The 15,953-nt window shown below is 30.6% G+C and overlaps 2 protein-coding genes across 3 annotated transcripts; one reads left to right on the top strand and one right to left on the bottom strand.

The window, feature by feature from the left end:
- Positions 1-554: 554 nt before the first annotated feature.
- On the top strand, positions 555-7,351 carry Selr (methionine sulfoxide reductase SelR). Of its 2 annotated transcripts, none has more exons than XM_076390714.1 (4): positions 555-713; positions 2,693-2,792; positions 3,404-3,576; positions 6,382-7,351. In XM_076390714.1, the coding sequence occupies exons 1-4, from the start codon at positions 635-637 to the stop codon at positions 6,534-6,536; spliced, it is 507 nt and encodes a 168-aa protein (XP_076246829.1). In that variant the 5' UTR covers positions 555-634; the 3' UTR covers positions 6,537-7,351. The 2 variants fall into 2 exon arrangements, with proteins under 2 accessions (XP_076246829.1, XP_076246826.1); XM_076390711.1 differs by having other exon boundaries at positions 558-713; positions 6,346-7,351.
- Positions 7,352-10,305: 2,954 nt separating this feature from the next.
- Pak (serine/threonine-protein kinase PAK 3-like protein) lies at positions 10,306-15,919 on the bottom strand. The gene is made up of 9 exons (XM_076390639.1): positions 15,217-15,919; positions 13,988-14,183; positions 12,714-12,882; positions 12,503-12,629; positions 12,313-12,430; positions 11,940-12,223; positions 11,357-11,852; positions 11,070-11,288; positions 10,306-10,479 (listed from the first exon to the last, which is right to left on the bottom strand). The coding sequence occupies exons 1-9, from the start codon at positions 15,270-15,272 to the stop codon at positions 10,396-10,398; spliced, it is 1,749 nt and encodes a 582-aa protein (XP_076246754.1). The 5' UTR covers positions 15,273-15,919; the 3' UTR covers positions 10,306-10,395.
- Between the last annotated feature and the right edge of the window lie 34 nt (positions 15,920-15,953).

Genomic DNA, 15,953 nt, shown 5'->3' with positions numbered 1-15,953 from the left:
TACCAGCCTGACCGAAAAGTAACTTTATACCAATAAACATTTATTCAAATCTTTAACAAAGCAAGAAAGGTTAACTATTTCCCAACATAAAATTGATCAAATATATTCAATTTAATTTCGTTCTATTTCAAGGAATACTCTATTTGTGTACAAATGCAATTCAAATTTCACTAGGTTAAGTTACTATAATAATACATCAAATATTTATAAATTAACCATTAATTTTGACATAAATAGTAGGAAAATATCATTTTTTATGACAAATTTCGAATTATTTGACAAATATAAAACAGAACTGGCGTTATTAATGATCACACGCAGCATTTGGTGCAATTTTTAGCATCAGCTTTGCATTTGGCGCAATGTCGAAGAAAATAAAAAATATCTCTTTCTTGGTCATTTATTTATGTATATGTAAGCAGGATAAATTCGTAATACTTGTGTAGGGAAACTTATTCTTCTGTACAATTGATCATGTGGTTGTATAATACATTTGTATATATATATATATATATATTATGTGAAAAACGGCATGTAATGCTTTGCCGAAAAGAGGTTTTGGATAAAAATAATTGCTAAGCACTGTTACGGTGCTCATTACGCTATTACGAACGAAGTTACAAATATTTTCAAAATGTATCCCATTTACAGAAACTTTTCAATGCGTATACGTTATTTAACACCATTAACAACGAATTCAGTTCCTCAAAGAGGTTCGTATTATTGTGTAGTCGTACATGTTTATCGATGTAAGGTTAGTTTCTGTTAACAAAATATATGATTAATACATATGTTAATTATCAACTGTAACACATCACATGGATTATAATGAGGAATTTAAAAGTTAATTTTCAATTGTTCAGTTAACCTTTAACACCTGTGTATCGAAATCATTTGTTTACTTATCATTGTTTACTTCCCCCCAATAGCGCCATCGTAGCTTCATTCATTTGAAACATTTATTCGTTATAAGATATTCGTTATCTTGTAGGTACATTTATGTAATTATACTCATTGTTTGATTTCGTCCTACTTTCAGCTTTATCAAAGTACTCTAAAGATACAGTATTGTGCGAATTAATGGAAATACAAGTTATTTTACTGAAATACTTTAGATAAGAAATACTTAGTTTTAGATAGAAATGCAATACGTTATTTTGGCTATTTTAATGAAAACTGTGTTCTCCTTTTTACATCAATGAATTTTTGTACATGTTTCAACGTAGAATTAATTAATTTTTGTCACAATTTTCTGTCTGAACGTTTTATAGACATAATTTGGATATCTTTAAGACATCCTAAAAACATACTGATTCGTAACTTTGGACGTTTCGAAAACGTCTGTTGAACATTTCTAAGATTTTATTGGATGTCTTTAAGACGTTTTTAAGACGTCTCTGTGGTATTCTGTACTCGTTATATAATCTTGTGATTTGTTACTATTTAGCAATGAGTTTATAGAGGGTTACTTCACTGTTACAATGAATTCACAGATCAATGTTTCGTATTCGTTCTATCAAGAATAAAAGTGACAGAAAATAAAAATTATAAAAAAAAGTAGAAGTGAACATCAACGATGAACTTGTAATGAGAATAAATTTAAACTTCAATGAAAACTTAAATTTGAAAAAAACTTAAAAAATCAATGTTTCGCTGTTTATTATTATTTTCATTATTTATTCATTTCTTTGTTGCAAATATTTGTTTAGACCTCTTTTACTCGTACTTGGTCGAAATATGTTCCTCAGAACGATTTATGTACATTTATATCGCTCATTTTGATTCTCCTTTAATCTTGGGTAATTTAATAAACGACAATATACACGTATAAATATAAAAATTATTTTTTATTGCTGCCTCACGAATTATAATTTATTTACTATTTACACACGAAAATAAATATTCAAACTTTTGATACAATTAATCTAAAGTTTTCGGAATTTCCATCAAAAATAATCGAGCGTATCTTACAATAAAAAAAGAGACGTATAACACTGAAGCTTTAAATACTTATTCTTCATCGTAAATAAAACTCAATATAAATAATTGTATTAAATTAACGATTTAAAACTTCCTACTTTTCCTATAACAGAACATTTCAAACTGTCTCCCAGTGTATTGCAACAATAACAGAAACTTCTCGATCGATTTACATACAATACTCCTTCTCGAACACGAATTCACAAGCGTAATAAATTTGACAAACCTTAAATCATAATTCTCTACATCCCCAATATTTATCAATACTACATTTCCCAATCTTTATTATGCAAAATATAAAGGTGCTCATCAGACAATATTACACGTGCATCAAACATGAATTTTTAAACACGCCTTAAATTTCGAATACATTGTTTACGTACACCTGTTTGTTTACTCGCAAAGTGTACCATCGTCAGTAAAATGTTGCGCCTGGTCGCACATCGCCCAGTTTCACGTCATTGTGCAGAAGCCACGTGTTGTTACAAAAGCATAATTATCAAATCTGCTCGGCGAAGAAGCTGATTGGTTGACCCAAGGTCACGAAATCTGATCATCCATGGCCCAAAGAAACTGAAACAGGCGGCAGTGCCGCCTCTGTTCTCGCTGTAGTTGCATAGTTCCGAGGAAAGCGCGGCAAGGCGTTTCGCGTTCTTTTTTCATGTTATTGGAGCCCGTGTCCGCTTCCACGTTCTTTTTCGCTTATTTTAAGGGACGGCCAGCAAAATGACGGTAGAAATCGACAAAGAGGAGCTGAAGAAGCGCCTGACGCCGCTGCAATGGCACGTCACGCAGGAAAAGGGCACGGAGAGGTAAGCGTGACGCGAAGTTAATTCTCTTATTATGGAAGTAGGTGTGCGTCAAATTGCTCCTGTTTCCCCTGTGAACGACATGCACAGCTAGTAAACAGTTTTCTCCTTATGAAAATGATTTTTACGTCAATATCAAGCCTCTTTTACAACGTACGAATCATTTTTTATATTGTTAACTTGCTGCAATTATACGAAATATTTGGAGTGTTTAATAGAGTTGATTTATTAGGCACGCGTTTTTTAAAGGTATTTTCAATTTGTTTTCTTATTTTTATATCGTAGATGCGTAGTTTAGAGCGCTGTCGCGATCAGCCGATTCGTTTATCGATTTTTACTTGGTTTATTTTTCGTTGCTGTGTGTTACATTTGATCACATAGTTTGGGAGGAGTTATTACACACGTGGTGCAACTCTCCAAAAATATTTTCTGTATGGTGGAAACTGGTTTACTTTTGGGAGACACTCAGACCAAAATAACTTTTTCAAGAGCATGCGTTGGCTTGACTTTGCGTCATGACCGAGTGGTTTAAAAATAAAGCATAGGTGTTCATAATTATCTTCCTACCATTCATGCTTCTTGACGCTTATAACCATTTTTGTTTCTTCACACAGGCCCTTCACTGGCTGTTACAATAAGTTTTATGAGAAAGGCACGTACACGTGCTTAGTATGTGATCAGGAATTATTTTCCTCTGATACAAAGTATGATAGTGGCTGTGGTTGGCCTGCATTCAATGAAGTATTGGATCAGGGACGAGTGAAGTTAACCAAAGATACCTCGCATGGTAAGGAAATACAGGAATTTTATTAAACAGTTTTTTTAGAATTATGCTCGAATTCTTAGTACAATAACACAGTATTTATTACTTGTATACATTTACATTTCTTAAAAGTATCTGCTTAAATGGTACATAGATAAATTTGTGGTGTGAGATTTAGTTTCTATAGAGTAAATAAAAATACCATAAATTTTAGAATTTTATCTATTTACCATTTTTGAATATTTTTCATTTTTTTCTCACTATTCATTATTCTCACTATCACAAAACCTTTCCTACACTTTTAGTTCTGCTGTCCTTAAGCCGTCCATAATTCTCATTTTCTTTAATTTTATTTAATCCTCATTATATTTATTTAGTCAATAGTTAATACACACAGTTAATTTATTAAACTGTCAACTATTTAAATACTTTATCATGAAATGTATCATTGATTTTTTAAAATTGAATCAATTCTTTCAATGTTATTAACTTTTTAAATAGCTATCATGTTTGTGTATATAAGCAATGTTATTTGTGTAATCAAATACTACAATTTCTTAATATCTCTGTTATTATATACAATATTTGCATTATTAATAATGTATGCAATAAATGTAACTCAATATTTTCTTTGTAAATAACAAGTATGCAAAAAAGTAAAAGGATAGAAGTTTTACTATTCTTTAATACAATTGTTATAAATTTAGAATATATGTATAAAAAACATTTTTTAAGATAGAGAGCTATGGTAGTTTTTATACTACGTGGAAGCAACTATTACAAGCTCAATTAAAGACTTGGGAACTCTTGAAAATGGGTGTCAATTGGAGTTAAGTTATTGAAGCTACAAATTTGTAAGGCTGAACAAAAGTATTTGTTTTTGTGTCTATATTAATGCAGTAGAAAAAGTATCATTGTCTTAAGAAATTCATTATTTGAATTTTATTGAAAAATTTAAACAAGTGATTTGTTATATTAGTAAAAAAAAGATGAAACTTTTCTTGTTTTCAAATCAATTATTCTAAAAATGTTATATTATTATAAATGCATATAATACTCTGATCAATTGCATGCAATTAAAATTTTATTTTACTGCATCTAATTTGTGAGTAGTCAGATTTATAATGCATCCATAGTAATTGGTACAATATTCTTTTATCAATTAGTTGACTATTTAATTGTTAGTAACTTACTAAGAACAATTTCTGAATAGTTCTCATGATTTTAAAATTACAATGTTCAGGGCGTAATTTGTGTAATTTAAAGGATAAAATATAATACAAGAAATTTTTTTCTCTAAAAATTCTTAAAATTCTTACAATCAACTGTTTTGTGTTAAATATGAAATAGTGTGTGTTCCATCTTCTTCAATTTGTAATTGATTATTAATCTATAATTCATCAATATGGTATTGCTTAAAAATTATTTTAAACTTTAAACTGTTTAAGTGAGTAATCATATTAATTTTATTTTCGTTTTAGTCTAGTAGAAGCTAAAAATATATTATTCCTTACAGCAAATACAAATTAATTGTGGAAACTAAAAACACTAATTTTAAGAAAAAAGAATCAATTTGTATTACATGTATTTATTGCAGGAAATAATGCTCTTAACATATTTTTTGTATCTTTTAATTGAAACAGTTATTAAGCCTTCAGTATCAGTAGAACCATTATGCATACATTTGTTATTGACAAGTAAAGTGCTGAGTTATAGAATGCAAATACTTTGTATATGGAGGGCAATATTCCTCATACCCTTTACCTTGCATGTTAATGCTTAGAGTGTGATTTTGTTAGACTTACATCATCTATTGTACAAAACTAAAGTCAGCTGTAAAATAAAAATAACTTTTCTATATTATGTATAAAGGAGAAAAAATTAACAGTTCTTGCTATTTCATTATATGATAGTTTTTAACATGTAGCTTTAGCTTTCAATAATACGATTTTAATGAAACTATTACCTTCATAATTTGGGGTTTTAACTTTCATGTAGTTTTTATATATATTTTAAATATAATTGTTTTAATTACTAAATGCAATAAGTTGATGGAGCTGAAATTCATGAAATTAAACTCTGTGTAAATTTTTTTAAATATTAAATGTTTATACAAACATATATAAACGTATAAAAGTACAATGCAATACAGATACAGTACCATGAAAATTATTATTATATAAATTTTAATTATTTAGATAGTATTATATCTTGACTACAAAATTAAACAAATAAGTCTGTTTCTATATATTTTAATTGATTAAACATCATTAATGCATTATTGTTCTTTAAAATAATTCCATGAAAAAGTATTTAACTAAATAAATACATACTAAGTAAGACTCAATAAATGATTGAACTCATACGTTATCAAAACAGTGATTAGATATGAGGAGAAATTTGAAGAGATCTTCGATGGATGAATAAAGCAAGGAACAAGATTACGGGTATCAATCAGAATGCGTAGCTATTTCTTATTTTAAATATTATTTGAAAGATATAATCGATGAAATATAATTCTTTTTATTTTTGTTTGAATCTTCTGTTCTTTTCGATACAATTCTTTAGGTCATAGCTTTTAATATTTAGTGCAAATAAATAACTGCTTCTATTAATATCCACGTTTTTTGGTGCTGCTATTACTGGAAAGCATTTAAAGTGCATAAAGAAAGGTGTTGGTCTGCGTCTAATCACACTCTATTATTCTATTTCCTTTGTCTTCCTATTGCTCCGCTACCACCACTTCACTCTCACCATTGACACACGAAAACTGCGTCCACAATTGACGCACAGTTGGTGGAAATCTACTACTGCTGATCGCAAACCCAGATATGGTGCGGACTGAAGTGACCTGTTCAAAGTGCGGTTCACATTTGGGACACGTGTTTAATGATGGACCGAAGCCCACACGGAAGCGTTTCTGCATCAACTCGGCGTCAATAACCTTTCATCCAGCAGGGGAAGAGAAGAAGACAATAACATAAGACTAGCAGAAATGAAAAAGGTTTTCAGTAATGAAAAGAAACTTTTAATTAGAAAGTAATTTAAATTCTATTACAAAAAGGGTTTTATATTTATTAACAACTGCTGACTCTGTATGATATTTTAAATTACATTTTGCTACTGTTGTTTAAATGTCTGGTTACTCTTTAAACAAAGTGCAAAGATAAACATTTTTACTTGAAATATTTATGATCAATATATTAACGTATATTTTATATCTGCTGTGAACAATTTTCCTGTGTATTTGCCATCAACTACTAGCTTTTTTGCACTCATTACGCATAGATTTATTATATCAAAACAAATATAAATATGTATATTATATGTATTTACAGATAACACAGTGATAAACTATGTTGTATTAAGTTTTGCAATATTGTAATTTTATAGGGTAAATCTAATTCTGTAAATACACTCTAAATGAATATAAGATGCTACATTTAGCGTGTATAAAATATAAAATCAAAGAAACTAATGTAAACTGTACAAGAAATAATCTATAAAAGCATTCTGTTATTTTTCCAAGCTATACACAATGGGCATATGTAAATAATTATTTATTTGTCTCTATATACCAAGTTAGGTCCCCTACTTGTACATAATACTTTATTCAAAGGAACGAAAAGAAAATATAATTTTTGCTTTAAGTTTAAAGAAGTTTTATGTATGAGAGTAAGAGGGAAGGATCTCATTTAAAAAACAGTTTCTTCTTTGTTATAAAATGTTTCCTTATATTATAACGTTTCAAAACAAACTAAAAGGTGTTACAGTACAATATATACGCAAATTCTAGGCATTATTTTTACAATAATTCATTCCCCATTTCCTGCTTTCCTTCATTTTTAAATTCGACACCATTCATTTAAATATTAGCTTTCCTGAGAAATCAGATTTTCACCAAAATCCAGTAAGTATTTCACACTTACTGTGACAATAAATATCAATTTTACGTAAAAAGACAATGTTTAAAATGGAAATTTTTATTAAAAGCTGGAAGCTGAAAACTTTAATAAAATATGCAGATAACATAACGGTTTCGTCACTAGGCCTGATTTCTTCTTTTATTGAGATCGCAAAGCATTTTCAAAAACATCGTAAAAAAGCGATGAAGATATGCGTATACGTACTTAATATGATTTGTGTAGGAACCTAGTTTACAGTTCTAAACTGACAATAATACATCTCTTACAGAGATACATAAATGCACTTGGAACAGACAGTCGAGTACATAGATGCAAAGAAAATACATCTATCCACATTGTTAGAGTTTTATTCCACAAAGTGTATCATTGTTATGTTTTCCAGTCTTAAAGTAATAATTACGTTGACTTTACAAATAGCATTTGGTTTTATTACAGCAAGGCATACTGATACAACTTTTGTACTTCTGTTTTATTAGACAAATAGCAGATTTTATTATAGAGTACCCCTAATCATTCTCCACTTTTGGATAGATAAGTAAACTTTGCATCTGATTAGATTCGACTGGTGAATAAAAATAAGTCTTATAAATAGCTGCTATAGCTGAAATATGCTTAATAACTGCCGTGATAATAGAATGACATAAAGTGGACGTTAATTCGTTTCTAAAGACATTTGTGAAAATGCAGGACCTCGTTTCAGCATTTCCAATCGTGTTAACGTCAATTTTGACCCTGGATCGCACATTTTCCTTACACAAACGTATCTTTTATTAATACTAGACGTGCACAGTTATTTTTGTTTTTCTATACCTCCTAACATTGCTTACAATCCCCGAATAATTTCAAGTGCATGCTGAAACGGAATAATGCAACAGTTCATTTTCACGAAATACTGAGACAAATTTCATACAATCACAACTGTATTGTAATCCCTGATCTTTTACAGGTAAAATACATTTACCCTTCAGCATACAACTCCTAATTCAGGCGTAAGCGCGATATAAACTGAGCTGCTTCGTCTGTCAAGTATAATTAGACATTATTATTTAAAAAAACTAATCAGGCTTTTTAACGATAATATTACGAAAAGAAACTTAATGCATAATGAATATATTATTACATATACCACATTTCGTTACCAAATAATGTATGCTTTTCTTATACTTTTTTTTCATTTCATATGCAATATATCATTAACTTCTTCGATATCTATTATATTTTCACGTGGCGTCCTTTAACAGTATTTTACGATAAAATCCCACATACAATGAAGATGAAAATAATAAAAAATGACAAGTTCAAATATCTGTGTTCCTTAAACTAAAACGTCCAAGGTTTCGTTTTTCAGTAATACAATATGTTTAAGGTATAATACAATTAGGAAAGACATTAATTATTAGGTTTAATGTAGTACAACCATATAGAAATCTTGTCTTATACAATCGTTAACGTAAATTTATGTATATTTTCTTCTGTCGATTTGTATGTATTTTGTATGTCTGTTTTCTGCTATTCATAAACAAAATATTAAATTATTCCATTGGTGGTTCAAGATTATAAGGAATCTAGCGCGAGTTTTTTCACGTCTCTAAACATGATAAGACAGGCACTTTATAGTGTCACAAAATGCTCCTATATCTGAACCTTGTTTTAAAATTTCGTCGATCATCCGTTCACTTCTTGCAAGACACGTCGAAGACATTTTATGTTTGACCTGTATATTGGAGAACACACGTGACTGGACATATTTGTCCATATAAAGATGTTCTTATATAACTAACATATTTTAGTAACATGGTCAATGTTTCAACGTGTCTCATTAGCGATGCAAATGAGAAAAAGTACTTATTCTTTATTATATAATTACAAATGAATAGCTTTTAAATAAGACTTGCACGTATTAAATTTATTGCAAACTTCACTATATGTAAAATTAATTTTCTGTACTATATACATGTTAACGAAATGCAAAAATTGCAAAATTCGTGATGCTCGAATATTTTAAAAAATCTGTTAAAAACTTGAACTTAACATAATATAATGAAGTTTCCTAACATTCGTACGATAAGAACGCGATTCTTGAGAACGTTTAAAACAAGTTAGGCTATCGCTTACATACATATATCTACGTCATACTGACAGACCAAAGACTGAAAACATATTGCTCTGCTCTTCGTAACTTCATTCAAAAAATATAAGTCTGACACGAAGACCAATTTTCTTTTTCTACGATTTCTTGTTAAACCATAATGTTGTATTAGAATAGGTCCTATGTACTTGTTCACATTTGTTTATGGTATTATCTAATAAGGTTTTCGCTATAAATAATGTATGTTTGTAGCTAACTCTGATCTTCAATTTTAGAGTCAGTAATACTAGCTTTATATCTTTAGAAAATAACTGACAGTCGCTTGAGGGTCCTCGAGTGATTCAATATTGGTAGAAGAGCTCTTCAGGCAACAACCCACTCATACAATTTACTCCTCTCTTTGAAAACTACTTAAATAAGACATAGCGAGCTCTTCACAACCAATAAAAATTCATCGAAGAATACAAGATTTCTGCCGTCAGATCATTCACAGTTCTCCTGATTTAACTGTTTCCTCGCAACATGCGAGAATCGAGCAATTTAAAAACTTTGAAACCATTTCTCGATACTTCTCAAGGTATCGGATAAGTTCTATCTATCTATTATCTATATATATATATATATATATAGATATATATGTGTATATACAATATGTATATGTGTGGTATATATACACATATATATGTTTTATATATTTATATATGTTTATTCATTATTTATTATATATTATTGAATTATTGTGCCGTTCCGTTTTGGGAGGGTGATTCAATATTTTCTTGCAAAAATTATTTCTTTGTGATCATTTGTACGACCACAAATACCACTCTTCTAATTACCTTTAGCGGCCTCCTTCGCTGCCATTATTAAAGGTGTTAGGGAAGCAAGTGGCCTTGCTAATTTCAGGAAAGGATGCTGCAATTTGTCATAAAAGTATACATTTTATTAAAATTATTTTCATTACTAAGAGATGGATCGAAATTTAATTTCTAGCTTAGCGAAACTCGAATCTGGAATTTTTTGAGATCTCAAAGCCCTCGAAATTCGAAACTTTCGAAACCCTGACATTTATTTAAATTATATCTCATTATAATTAAGTTTTGTTTAATTATATTCAATAAAAATTTAATTTTCTAAACAAAATTGGTTACAGTTGTAATCCCCGATAAAATAGATACTCCTTAGAAATAAAAAAGACAAAATAAACATTCGGAGTTTCGAAAGTTTCGAAGGTTTCGAACCTTATTAAATTTCGATTCCAGTTTCGCGAATCTAAAAATTAAGTTTCGATCTATCTCTAATTTATAGACTAAACGAATGTTTACGAAATAATTAAAAGGCAATTTTGACTATAAAGTTAAAAATTAACATAAATTACTATTTATCTAGGTTTCGAGAGTTTCGAATCATAAAAATAGCACAAAGTTTCGGGAGGTTTCGAGTGTCTCACCCTTAGTCAAAACATATTTTGTACTTTTATATGAAGTATGTATCATTAGAATTACCTTGAGTAATTCTGAAGCCGCCGATCGCTTCTCCACTTCAACCTCTAAACACTGGTCTAAGAAATCTTGAAAAATTCCCGACAACTTATCTTTTTCCTTGATTTCTGGTTTACCATTTGTTGCAATCAAATATAACGCTCTCAATGGATTTTCATTTAAATATGGCGGTTCTCCCTCTATCATTTCAATAGCCATAATACCCAACGACCAAATATCAACCTATAAATATAATTAATCGATAAAACTTGCGATATGATCAATCTTTTGTTTTTGTTCTTGTAGCTTACCTTTGGACCATATTGTTTTCTTGTCACTACTTCTGGTGCCATCCAATATGGTGTACCAACCATGGTAGTTCTTTTACTTTGTTCTGGCGAGATTTGTGCACAAAATCCAAAATCTGTTAGCTTCACACCACCATCTAATCCAAGCAGTATATTATCAGATTTAATATCTCTGTGTATAACTTGATTACAATGAAGGAACTCCAAAGCTTGTAGGACTTCTCTACAAACTGCCGCTATCTGACCCTCATCCATACAAGTTTCAGTCACAACGTCTGTCAAACTACCACCAGGTAAATATTCCATAACTACCCATAATTCTTCCCCTACGAGGTAACTATCCAAATAATTTACAACATTCGGATGTTTATTCTCCCGCATAACCAATATTTCATTTATTATCAACTCTTTCTTTGGCTGTTGTGAAAGGTTCATTTGTTTTATTGCAACTTCCATCCCTGTTGACGTCTCAATTGCTGTGTACACTGTTCCCGAAGCACTAAAAAAGAAAAACAAAACATTTAAAGTATTTATTACACGTCGTAGAAAGTATTCTATATAAATTTCACAACAATTATGAACTTACCCTTGTCCTATTTTTTCCATTTTTGTATACTTTCTATTAGGATCCCCTACACTTACAATTGTTCTTAGCTTCTCTAATATTTCGTCATCTGACATTTTTTTCTTTCTAGCTTTATCACTTTGCGCTGGTCTCGTTTGATCAGTCGTCGTCGATGTGGGAGTTGCTTGATTTTTGTTTCTATCCAATTGTGATTGATGAGGTTGCTGTGGTGTGCCATTTCGTTGAGGCGAACCTAATGTAGTAGTTAGTGGCGGTGGTGGTTCTTCTTCGATGGGTTTAGTATACTGTTACAGAAAAGAAATTTCATAGAGTTTGCACCTATTAAAAAATACAATCATTTATTGATATTTGATGTACACAGAATATTACTTACGATTGATTTTGTACGTTCTGGTCTAGCGGAAATTGGTGGTGGTGGAGGTTCATCTTCTTGTTCAGAACTCGTTGCACAAGCATCTGTTGGCGTACTACTTGGACTACTGCTACTTACTCTGCAATTTTGTTGTTTCTCAGAGAATATCTAAATAAACCCAAGCACGGGTAGAAAAGTGTGAAAGACTTACCTGCTAAGCGAATGTTGTGAATGAGAACTCCCAGAAGCTTGTGACATTGCTTGGCCACGAATGTTTCCTACTCCTGTTCCAACACCTATGCCCATGCTTCTAGGACTGCTTGCTCTTTCAATGGGAGCTAAAAAACAAGAGTCCACTATTCAAATATAATGATATATGCAGTAAATATAAATTTATATTTTTGAAAATATTAGAAACTTACCAACAACGCCAACCATTTTTGTTGTTGTCATGTATTTGGAACCTTTTGTTTCTTTACTGCTACTATCGTACCAATTCAAAACATCTAATACAGCTTGCGGATTTTTCTTCTGTTCTTGCTTGCTGATGTTACTGGACATAAGCAGCCTTGCCCAAGCTTCCGGCATTCCCTGGGATTAAATATTATATTTCAAAACAGTTGTCATTTATGCTACATGTATTTAGGGGCAGAAACAAGTGATACAGGATATATTATAGAATTCTCACAGTTTTTGGAACTAAGAGAATATCGTGCAAATATAAAATATTTGTGAATCCAATTGGTATGCAGAAGGAATAGTACGATTTTATAAGCACTCAAACCAATGTTGAATTTTATTTCGCAAGAAAGCAATAATATTAAATGCAACGTTGACTAAAGCATATATTAGTCTACTAAAGCAGCTATGCCTTTAGTCTATTGTAAACTCCAAATATTGAACAAAAAGTAAAAACTTAATTTTGTTAATTGCAACAAAAACAAACAGTAAATAAAGTGTATGTATAATAAAAAATATGGGCAAACTATTTCTGTGGTCATTTGAAGTTACTTACTTTTAATGGCAGCTTGAAAGAAATACGTGTTTAGTTAGTTTTTCATGTGAAAAAATAATAGGTATAAGAAGCATCAGACAAATTACCAAATTACTTTTCCACAATGTCCATACACATGTGAACAAGTGATGAGATTTAATTTCTTTTAGGTACGGAAATCCATTTGAATCATATTGTTTTTAAAAATATTAGGTTATTTATAGTACTTCAATAATACATTACTAGTTTTCCACATAATATTTTACATACTTCACAAATTAATTATTCAATTTTGTTGAATATTTCCATATAGCTATAACTGATCTATTAAAATTTAATATACATTTTAGTATAGAACAAATTAAAATTTCTTACTAGTTATCTTTAGTTTTTTAAATTAAATATGATGCAATAAGCAAACTGGTTAACAAATTGTGAAGTAAATATTCAGTACCATAACTTGTTAAGTTAGTGATATGACATGATACAAAATAATCACCATCAGAAATTTAATTCAAAATGTGTTATAATTTGGATACTATTACAAAATTTGCAAAGTAACCAGTAATGTATTGGACTACGTATATGCTTGTCTTTGCAATTTACGTTTCTTGGGATACTCCGTACCATTGTAGAGTAGCAAAGCAGAAAGCGAGTGCATTTTGAACAATAGTAACAGATGACAAACAACATAAAACTTACCGTAAATTCACCAGTAACTGCATCAAACCCAACATGTACCGTATGTTCAAAGTTGGTGGGATAGCTGATGTTGGGTTTATCTTTATTTTCTTTTACCTTCATTTTGCTTTTTAATGTCTTTTTCTTACGTTCATCAGAGTCGGGTTCTTTAGGCAATGGTCTCATATCCACAGGTAAATTTGGTGTTGATTCACCCCTGAAATATATTTCATGTATTATTAAGTATTGCAGGAGTTTTAAAATTATGAGTACACTTACTCAGGTTAATTGTGTTTAATTATATAGAAAATAATTGCACATTATGTAGGATTGTTTACATTTTTATCAATAATAAAATTTATAAATATTTTAAATAAGTATGTATATTTACTTTTTACTAACTTTCTTATTTGCAAACCATTTTTCTTGAATCTGAGTTAATACGTATTCTGTATACTGATTGATATCTTTTACAATTTTTAATTATGAAAAATATGTAGTTTATGGATAAATGTGCAAATAATAATATAATATTCACTTTAACTATATGATCAAATTTTTCAAAGAGTCTTTTCTTATTGAAAATCTAAATATGTAAAGTAATCAGTGTATAATACAATATTTATTAAAATTTGGTTCTCTTTATCTTTATTTGAATTTCTTCATTGCAAATGTATTAAAATAGTTTATAGTCATAAAAGATTTTATATATAAATAATAATCACAGATATATATTTATACCCATTACCTTGATTTTCTTAATTTTATAATAAATTAAATATTTTACTATCATAAACCAAAAGTATGATAACTTTTTGTATTTCCATAATTATAAATAATCTGTATTTTTTATTAAATGAGCAAAGTCTTAAGATTAATAATCATATTATTTACAAATTATTAGTGCACAAATGATATGTATCATATATTTTGCTTGTATAGTGGAGGCTTAAAAGCATGGTATCCCACGTCAGAATGTCATCGCAACTGAACTGTAGGATTTTATTTTTAGCAGCCACTAAATTAGTGTCTGTTCCTCTATTTTTGGGGAATGAAGATGTCTGCATATTGTGAAGAAAATAATATGAATACACAATGTAACAAACATACATCAATTCTTAACATAATAAACAATACTAAACTTATTTTAATTTGATATTTAGCCTCTGTAATTTCCTAGAAACTTTATTCTTCTACTACTTGCGTTTAAAAAATTAAATTTATCAACTAACTAATCAAAAATCACTTACCTGTTTGACGTAAGTCGTACAGGAGGTGCAGGAGGTTTGTCTTCCTCATCCGACATGTTGTTTCTGTTTTTATCTCTTTGTTGCCAGTCTATTCTACCTTCCCGTCTCTCTACGCCCTTACTTAACTATCTCTTCGAACCTATTGCCCCCTGCCACGATTGTACAGAAAATCTCCAGGAGACTCCCAAAGGATTACGGATCAAAATCACAGTTCATATAGAATCCTCTACGCTGACAAGACCACCAGGTAATCTCTTGGAACCATGAGACTCTGAGATCCATTCACTTATATTATCCTGAGTAAAAGTGCTTTCTTCTCCTCCAATATCGCCTGACCGTTTCTACTACCGGCTCTACAGCGGCCCGATTGGAGAGAGTTGGTCACCGGTGGAGGACACGGAACGGAGCAAAGCTGCCCCTCCTCGTGGGTGACAGCTTCGAAAAGGCAATCGGTACCCCTCGCAGAGGGTCTCGTCTAATTACGAATACTTGCAGCGTTCCCGATCGGGTCAATGTCGTGGGTGCAGGGTGTACTTGAAAACGGGGGACAGACGGGCTCGCACGAAGCGTGATTCACGCACGGGTGCAGGAACCGCACCGAGCACACGGATCCCTCACTGCCTCTCTCTCTCTCTCTCTCTCTCCTCCGATTGTCTCTGCGTGAGCCTCCCTCGGCGACGCGATTTCTCCTTCGTTCTACTGGTTCTACCGCGGCGTTCCGCTCCTCCCTTTTTCTG

The sequence above is a fragment of the Calliopsis andreniformis genome, unplaced genomic scaffold (assembly GCF_051401765.1).
Source record: "Calliopsis andreniformis isolate RMS-2024a unplaced genomic scaffold, iyCalAndr_principal scaffold0022, whole genome shotgun sequence".
NCBI lineage: Eukaryota > Metazoa > Arthropoda > Insecta > Hymenoptera > Andrenidae > Calliopsis > Calliopsis andreniformis.
The sequence above is the reverse complement of the archived record's forward strand: the minus strand, read 5'-3'. Positions and strand labels throughout refer to the sequence as shown.

Coding starts and splice junctions, on each gene's coding strand:
- Pak (XM_076390639.1), bottom strand. CDS start 15,272: ATGTCGGATGAGGAAGACAAACCTCCTGCACCTCCTGTACGACTTACG. Junction 12,883..13,987: donor CAGTTACTGGTGAATTTACG/GTAAGTTTTATG, acceptor ATTTAATCCCAG/GGAATGCCGGAAGCTTGGGC. Junction 12,431..12,502: donor TCACAACATTCGCTTAGCAG/GTAAGTCTTTCA, acceptor ACAAAATTGCAG/AGTAAGTAGCAGTAGTCCAA.
- Selr (XM_076390711.1), top strand. CDS start 635: ATGTATCCCATTTACAGAAACTTTTCAATGCGTATACGTTATTTAACA. Junction 714..2,692: donor GAATTCAGTTCCTCAAAGAG/GTTCGTATTATT, acceptor GCTTATTTTAAG/GGACGGCCAGCAAAATGACG. Junction 3,577..6,345: donor AACCAAAGATACCTCGCATG/GTAAGGAAATAC, acceptor ATTGACGCACAG/TTGGTGGAAATCTACTACTG.